Raw genomic sequence first — 8549 nt, forward strand, 5'->3', positions numbered from 1 at the left:
ATTTTTCCACTGTCTGTATTCAGACATATGTCATTAAACACTCTAAACTCCACTTTGAAGCAGACATCAGCAAGGTGGGGCTGGAGGTAGGGTACTGATATGAGCTGGTATTATTAAAGATGAGCTAATGTATCGTTTCGGGTTGAAGATAGCCTCAAACTCAACTCCCAAACCGACTGCTAGTTTTTAGAAGACACTTTCTTGAAGCAGCATACAGGAAAAGGTCTGCGTCTTTTCAGAAGATCCTGATTTTTATACAGGACAATTCTCACATATATCATCAACATTTTGGATTTACCAAGAGTGCTGTAGTTGTTCACTACTTCATTAATATTTTGTTGACTAATAATTGTGCACACAGTGTGTTTTAGCAGGAGAGTGACAAACCTCCAACTAAGAACAATAATTCATGCCTTTGCGTATCGCGTTTGCTTCCAGGTGCGTCTGAACCCAGCAGAGAGCTCAGATGTGCTGAAGCGCTGGGCAGAACACCTCTGCTCCCCACAGGTCAACCATAAATCCAAAGCCATTCTGGTGCTGCTTTCACTGGGCTGCTTTTACAAAGTAGGAGAGATGCTCCACAGGTAGGAACAAGCTATAGATTCAGAAATGGGAAGATAAGACTCTTGTAATTATCCCCTGTAATAAAATACATGGATGTATAAATATATTAGCTCACTTTTTCTTCTCTAAAATGAGATTCCCTTTCTTGCACTAAAGTTTTTTGTTCTAAGACGTTGCACTTTCACAGTCCTTTTCTTCCTGATTACACTGAAGGACAAACCACAGTGTAGGGTGTGGGCTGTACCTGTGTCTCTTACCTCAGCATCGATCTCCTCTGAGAATACCGGTCCCCCCTCCTTAACAGCTCATGCTCCGAGATGCTTCTGGCAGCAAAAAGCTCTCAGAGAGAATTAGAGAGACATGAGGACGACAAGGTTGATGTATTCTGTAGGAACACAGGCATCAAGGCAGGGACGATGCTGGTTTCTGATGGTCCCTCTCACCACCTCCTCTCTGTATCTTTCTTTTCTTCCTTCCATCTCCCGGACAGCATGAGACACTTTGATCGTGCCGCCCTCTTCATCGAAGCCTGTCTGAAGTATGGGGTGATGGAGGCCAACGACTCGTCCAATATCCTTTTTGAAAACCCATTATTGTTACACGTTACAAGTATGCACCTGATAGTAGGCAGCTTCACAGTGAAGGTCAATTTAGATGCTCTGCAGAGCACATCAAGCTCTATTTCACACTTTCCCATTAGCCAGTAACACACTGTGATCACAGAGAACAGTTGGAAAACTTTTTCAACCTAAACTTTGAAAGCTTATTGTATATCACCATCTATGGGCACAGTTTTGGCACATACTTCTTATCTGTAAGATTTAAATATATTTACCATCTAACTCAAGTAGTATGGTATCCTGTAGTGTTCCCCTGCTCCTCTGTGACTCAACTGAGATAACCTGTAACCCTTAACAAGAATTTATGTCTACATCTGTCCTACCAAACCCTTCTTTTTATCAGCCACATTTTTAATGCGCACAGTGCTGCACAATCTCTATTTTATCTAATACACGCTGAGTATGTTGTGAGAGAAGAAAAAGAATCTGACATTCACCTAAAAGCAATATTTCATCTAGAAATCTCTGCTGTGTAATAAGATATCTGTTTGTCTTGTCAAAGCTGTGTTTACTCTGTGTTTTAACCACAAAGCGAGTTATGATTCATGAGGACCAGATCAAGCCAGGCTCTCTTCGAGCGCAGGTTTTTGTTGGAGAAGTGACAATAACGTCAAACAGCTTTTTAGTAAAAATATCTCTATTTTTCAGACTTTGTGAGTACATGAGCCAACACTGCCTAGAAGTTAGGCCCACACAAAAGAGCAAGTGTGTGTGTGTGTGTGTTTGAGAGAGACCAATTAATCTTTGTAAATTTAGTAGTCGCATAAGCCAAATGTACAATGTGCAAGAGGGCGAATGCAGTCATCCTACTGTAGCTGAAATCAGTGCAGTGCACCAACCAATCTTCCTTTCAAGAAGCTTAGATCTTATTTTTGGTCTAAAAAAACATTTTGAGCAGGGAAACACAAACGGTAGTAAAAAAGGTAACCATAGAAACCCTCAGCTCCATCCTTTCTATCACCCTGATGCTGGCAGGTCCTTAGGATGTCAGGAAACCACATAAGCAGCAGATGGACCACCCTGAGCCTTTTTCTGCCAGGGGTTAAAAGGGAGTTTTTCCTTCCCACTGTCGCCAAGTGCATGCTCACACAGGGTGGTCTGCTTTGGACTGGTTCTTATATATAGCTTTTGTACTCCACATGAGCACTCAAAGTGTCTTTAAATGTAATGCACACTTTGCACTGGCAGGAAGCTAACAGTATCACTGAGCTGAGCGCCTGCATTTATTGTGTTTTATTCTCTAGTTAAACGCTTTTGTTTTATTTGTTACCTTTTTGGATTTGGTTCAGTGATATAATTAGACCAACACTTGATTAATCTTTCTTGAACTTCTATAGATGAGATGCCAGTATGTAAAAGTTTCAAGTCGCTCTGCTGTGGCATCTCCTTAACTCACTGTGCACATAAACTTATCGAAGCTGCATTTCTGGACTACGCGCGGCTGCTGCGCACGCTGGGCCTGCGGGAGGGTGCTGCTCTGTGGGCGTCGCGGGCTGGCAGCGCTGGGGAGCAGCTGATGGAGGAGCTTTTTCAAGGAGAGGGAGGTATACCGGAAGCCATTCTCGGCGAAGAGGTCGTCGAGCTGGGCCTGGAGAGCAAAGCGTGACCTCGACGACGGAAGATTGAGAAGACGACGGACAGCCCGCTCTTTGGTGTTTATCGAGAGTTAGCCGTTCAGTCTAACTTCAGTTAGTTAACAGTTCAAAGCATCCAGGAGCATCATGATCGTCATCTTCACATCAATATGAGGAGTTTAATTTGATGTTGAGTCAGTGGGTTTGTCTGTGACAGTAATCAGACTGAAATGTCGTCATGTTTGGTGAGACCATTGTGTCTGTGCTCTGTCTGTATGTATCAGCCCCAAAAGAAACACTTCCCTTGTTTACCTTTATCCCCCAAAAATCTGTATATGTTTTGGTTGATTGATTGATAAATTCAAAGGATTTTTTCTTTTTTACAGTTTACTTGTTAAGCCTTATTTTCCGTGCCTGTATTAATTTCCGAGAACTGCTGTAGCTCTGCATGTTCAATTTGCCTTTAGTTTGCTGAAATTGAAAGTGGCAGAATTCATTTATTCTCCAAGTTACAGGTTCTCTATTCCTGTTTGAAAAATGCAAATCATTTGAAAGTGTCATTATTGACAGTCCATTTTCAAATGACGTGACACATTCCCAATTGTTTTGTTTGTTTTGCATTTGATATAACCAAAAAGCTGCATAATTTTGATTGAAAACTTGCCTGACTGTCTTGGAAATGTACAGTAATGTTGCTGTAGACAGGCGCACAGCACACTGGGGGAGGGGTTTCTGCAGCAGGTGGTGGTGCTTTATAAGTAATTGACCAAAGCCTGCTGCTGCTGCTGCTGCACGCGCCTCTGCAGCTGTAATAGTTGGATGGCAGTAAAATTGCACAGCCAGCCCACCCTGCACTTATTAGACACTTATTAGTATATTATCTCCCTTGATGCCAAGGACAGAGGAGTCTGACCGCAGCCACCTGAGGGATTGAGCACCATTTAATTAGAGTGTGCAGAGGGTTGTTTGTTAATCCAATCCAATAATCCAAATGGATTTTTAAAATCTTTTCTATTTTTAACGGAGAATTGTGAGGATACGTTGCAACATGTGTACTTTGATGTTTGTGTAGTGAAGTTGTTCTCTAGTGTGTATGTGTGTCACAAGAAGAGCTGTCAAAACTCCTTTTATTCAGACCTCTGGATCATTTACACAAATACTCTGTGCTGCTTCTGCTGTTGCTCATCACAATCACAGAACCCGACACACTGGCTGAGACGCCGCCAGCTTTCCTTTGCTTTGCTTTCACCTCGTTACATGGTAAAAATGTCCTGATCATAAAAAAACAAAACGAAATGTGCGCAACAATGCAAAGATTTTAGTGACTGTGTGTTTAATTTGCTTTATGTTCAGCAACTTCATCCACGGGACCTTGTAGTGCGTTACTGTGTTTCATAAACACGTCAGTGCCGTTTTCTCTCCTGTGTTACAGTAAACCCCAGGCTGTGTCACTATGGCAACCCAGTCCTATTTTAGGGGGGGGGGGACTGCATGTTTTTCCTGTATATCAATTTTCACACGGCCTCCCCATAACGTGCTGTAGGATCCCGTAGAGTCGCACAATCCAACAGACAACGTTATGATGTAGCTGACCCGAAGCTGTGTCATCTTCTTCCAGTCGTAAAGGTATTGTGGAAGCAGCGTGTACTGTACTGCCCATTTGTGATCGGGCACTGGTTTGATTAACACTTGCTGCTTTTCTTTATATGTAGATGAACTCAACAAAATTAAAATAGTTGAAAATTGAGGCATGTAGATGGGAGACGTGCCTTTAGCAGTATATTTTGTAAGAAATGATTGTAATGGTGTCAAAGTTTAGTGGCCCCTCTCCTCTCCCTCATTGTTCTTTGATCACGGTTTACACGGTGACCCTAATGCTTTAAGTTATATAGATATTGCAAGAGAATAGAAATGTATGTGTATATATATATATATATGGATGGCAATAAAATCGATATTAACTTCCATGTTTTCTGTGTGTTGCTACAGATCTGAAGACACAAGAGGGCGCTTTAATCCCTCAGGAGGCAGGGTGACTGGTTTCTGTAGAGATCCATTATAGCCAGTGTTCCTTTTAATTTTCCTCGTTTAATTTCAACCCAGGTAGATTGAATTTGAGCGTTCGTTCATTCATCAAGCTGTCCTAAAAGTTAATTAGTTCCTGTTTCAGCCACTTCCGCGATTAATTACTCCCTTTCTGCTCACAAGGAGGGCCAACAGCTGGCTTCAGCTCTGTGTCCAGGTCTAACCGTTTTCACTCTTTTCATCGTCGCAGATTTATTCATTGACGTGTATTCTGCTTTTTCTCTCTGTCCCGCACACAGCCCAGAACACAAAGGGAAGAAAAACAGTCTGGAACAGAGGGGCCACACAAGCGCCTTGGTTGTGCTCCTTTTAATGGCCTAATGAATAACTGCCGGAGAGCCGATCCAGCCGTTACAGCCAGGTCATCAGTATGCGGGGCCTCGCAGCAGCTTTTCTTTGCTGTTCCACTGCTTTCTACATAGGCTGCCACCCCAGCTTACCCCAAACTCCCAGTTTCCACTTTACATGCTCTCCCTCGCTCTTCTTTCACCACAATAAACTCATGCCAACTCATGTTCTTGCTGCTCCCCATCTCCACTAATTTCCTGAAAGACTTGTTTCCGTCTGCTGCTTAGCTTTCACCTCTCGGATCCCCATTTTCCTCTAAATAAAATTCAAAGCCGTTTCAGCTGACACAATATTAAGGGGTTGTTAGCAACCGGAGCCGTGAGGAGCACTGGAAATTACCCGCCTCCACTGTTTTACGCACATACTGCAAGAATTAGCAGCCAGCTACAGATCAATCATATGCAGCACTCTTGCTGTTCCTCATTTTCAATCATCTGTATAAGTAGCCACGGAGCAGGGGCCTGTGTGTGCAGCAAGCAGAGAGGTAAAGCCAAGGCGGCACGGTGGGTGGATTGATATCGAAAGTATCGATAACAGCGCTATAGGATCGATACTTTGTTTTTATCTTCATTCCTCATTATGAAAGTTGCTACAATGTGACCCACTGGATTTCATTCAATCTCTGGCTCCAGTCTACATTCGTTTCCCTTCACTGTTGCTGGTGGGGGGTGTGGTTTAGGAGGTCCCCAACCCCTGGGCCATGGACCGGTATGGTCCACGAGAGTTGAGGCTGGGGTGAGAAATTCATGGTTTTCAGGATTTTTGTCGGTTTTTAGCTTTTTTTTTTTTTAAATCATTTTTATTGTTAACTCTGTTTTCCTCTGTCTTTTTTCTGTGTGTTATGGATAAATAATTTTTTTTTTTTTTTATACCGGTACTGGTTTCATTTTTGTTGTATTTATCCGCGACACCTTAAGGGCCGGTCCATGAAAAAATTGTCGGACATAAACTAGTCCGTGATGCAAAAAAGGTTGGGGACCGCTGGTTTAGGATGATGAAGGGGGGGACGTTGGTGGATCGATCCAAATATCGCTAGTATCACATCGATACTAGTGATATGATCAATACTTAGTTATTCATACAGAGAATAGCAACAATGTGAATTTTTTTGTAATGACAAAATACATCTCAAACATACAAAATATCTGAATCTTTCTGTGTTTCTGTCACGTGTATTTTATAACAGCCCTATTGCTCATTTAAACATCAGAAGCTGACCCAAAGTGTCCAATTTCAAAATACAGGAAAAGCTGAAAGGCGTGTTTTGTTGTGTTACCCAAGTATTGTGGAAAGAAAAAAATCACAGTGACTTAAAGTGTGTTCAGGATTTGCAAGCTGATGATGCAGCTCATAAATCATGACACGCTGCTCTCCCTTAATTAAGATGTCTTTACAGGTTAAAAGGATCGATATCTGTGATACTGACCCTGTGATTATTTGGTGTTGGATCAATACCAGAATTCGCAGTATAGCACAGCACTGCTGCACGGTCTGTGAGCTGCAGACAGTGACATACACCAGGGTCATCCAGTTCCCATGAGTATGTTCCTCCTGTGGTGCTCCTGACAGATAGCTTTATCTAGAATAGGCAAGTCCAAGCTCGCTTGTATCCCTTACTCCTTCTTCATTTGTGTGAGATGTTTTGAGATTTTCCCCTCACTCTCCCTCATCCCCGTTCCTCGCTGAGGGTTACCACTGAGTTCATTCCTCATTTTCTGTGTAATTATCCTTTCTTCCATTGTTTTCTTAACCTCCCCCAGACATTTCTGAGCATTCTTCAGGCAGCTCACACCCCAGGTAGTGGAATAATTTGGGGTTTGAGTGGCTGCCGCATTTATGAGGATAATTATTTTTATGGGCATGATTATTTCTTTTTCAGTGATGTCCTTTTAACCTTTCCACAAAATGCCAGCTTTCCGGGACGCTGACTTGAATACTAAAGCCCACTCTACATCAATGCCCACTTTTCTTGCCTTTCGCCTCACTGTTTTTTTGTGATCCCACTCCACTCCTTGGGAAACCCGAGCTATACATGTAAAGGTCATATCTGTTTCTCTCAAACAATCTGCCTCCCCTCCCACTCACATCACCTCTCATCGCCCACATCTGGGGGTATCACCTGGCGTGGAATGAACCCACAGGCTCGATCTCATCTGAGTTTCTTTCCTGGTAAAGAGGCGGCTTCCCTCCCTCCCTCCTTTCAGTCGCTGCTATTGGTCGAGTTCACTGTTCACCCTCTGTTTGCGGGCTCTGACTGGCTTTGGAGCAGTGCTGGGGGCCCTGCTTAGGAGGCTCCAGGTGATGTTTATGTTGCAAGTCTTCAGGCCCCATGCTTTATCTGATTCCATTTGAATGAATCCCACAGTGCTCAGCAGACCATGTCCTCACCTCAACACAGCACCACACTCTCCCATTTAAGAAAAAGGGCATGAATGAGACAGTAAAAGAAAAAAAAAGTGGGGACAAGGGGGCCAGGCAGGAGCAGCAGAGGGGAACCACAGGAACTCTGGAGCATTACCACATGATGACAAACTCTTATCGCATCCCGGTAATGACTTGTGGACGGGGTAATCTTTTTTAAAAAGCTCCCGTTATCTCTAAAGCAGCTCTTTTGTGGCTTCCATGTGTGCAGGTTGTGGTCGGGGACTGTTATTTACAAAAAAAAGAAGAAAGCGGTCTCTGAGCGCATTGTGTCGGGAGCGTGAAGCCACTTCTGCCGATCGCGGCAGTGCGATCTGCATCTGCCAAAGATACTTTTGAATAATCGGGATTAGTAGTTTCAGAAAGAGGTGCGTGATTTCAACTTGCATTGACGTACCTATTGTGCCGGGGTGGGGAAATTTCCAAACTGGGAATAGCAGGTTCATGTAATGATATTAATACCAAATATAATAGGAAATCCACACTGCTCTGTCAACAAGCCAGACAGACACAGTTGAAAGATCTCTTCCCCCACTGTTGTTGACAAAGCTTAAACCACATCCAGACCCTTTGTGACTGCATTTCTGTGTTTTTATGAGAGAAAAAAGGGCAAATAGACACTGGCTGCGGAGTAAATTCCTGGCAAGTGAACAATAAGGTGGTGAGACATCAAGAAAGAAGAGGCTTAAAGGAACAATTAACCAAACTGTATGTATATAAGGACGAGACAAAGTTAAGCCTGGACTATTGTATGCATTTAAATGTCTCGAAGAACACTATAAATCCACACTACCCCTCTGCTTGACCCCAAAATGTGCGTGTAGGTGCTCTTAATGTGTTTATTTGAGGGTCATGGGGTAAAAGAGATGCCGCAGATGCCCTAGCTACAGTGAGGCCCTCGCTGGGCTAATTGCCACTGTCGTTTGAGAGATTAGAG

General features: G+C 43.2%; 1 protein-coding gene across 1 annotated transcript in view; it reads left to right on the forward strand.

Annotated features, from left to right (window-relative positions):
- The window catches only part of wdr11 (WD repeat domain 11), a 59103-nt gene extending 54380 nt beyond the window's left edge, over positions 1 to 4723 (forward strand). Inside the window, exons 27-29 of the mRNA XM_005742371.1 lie at positions 439 to 584; positions 1055 to 1134; positions 2588 to 4723. Of these exons, the coding sequence (XP_005742428.1) occupies positions 439 to 584; positions 1055 to 1134; positions 2588 to 2790 (429 nt within the window). The 3' untranslated portion in view covers positions 2791 to 4723. The remainder of the gene's footprint in view (positions 1 to 438; positions 585 to 1054; positions 1135 to 2587) is intronic.
- The last annotated feature ends 3826 nt before the right edge of the window (positions 4724 to 8549 follow it).

The sequence above is a fragment of the Pundamilia nyererei genome, unplaced genomic scaffold (assembly GCF_000239375.1).
Source record: "Pundamilia nyererei isolate P.nyererei 1_Seehausen unplaced genomic scaffold, PunNye1.0 scaffold00120, whole genome shotgun sequence".
NCBI lineage: Eukaryota > Metazoa > Chordata > Actinopteri > Cichliformes > Cichlidae > Pundamilia > Pundamilia nyererei.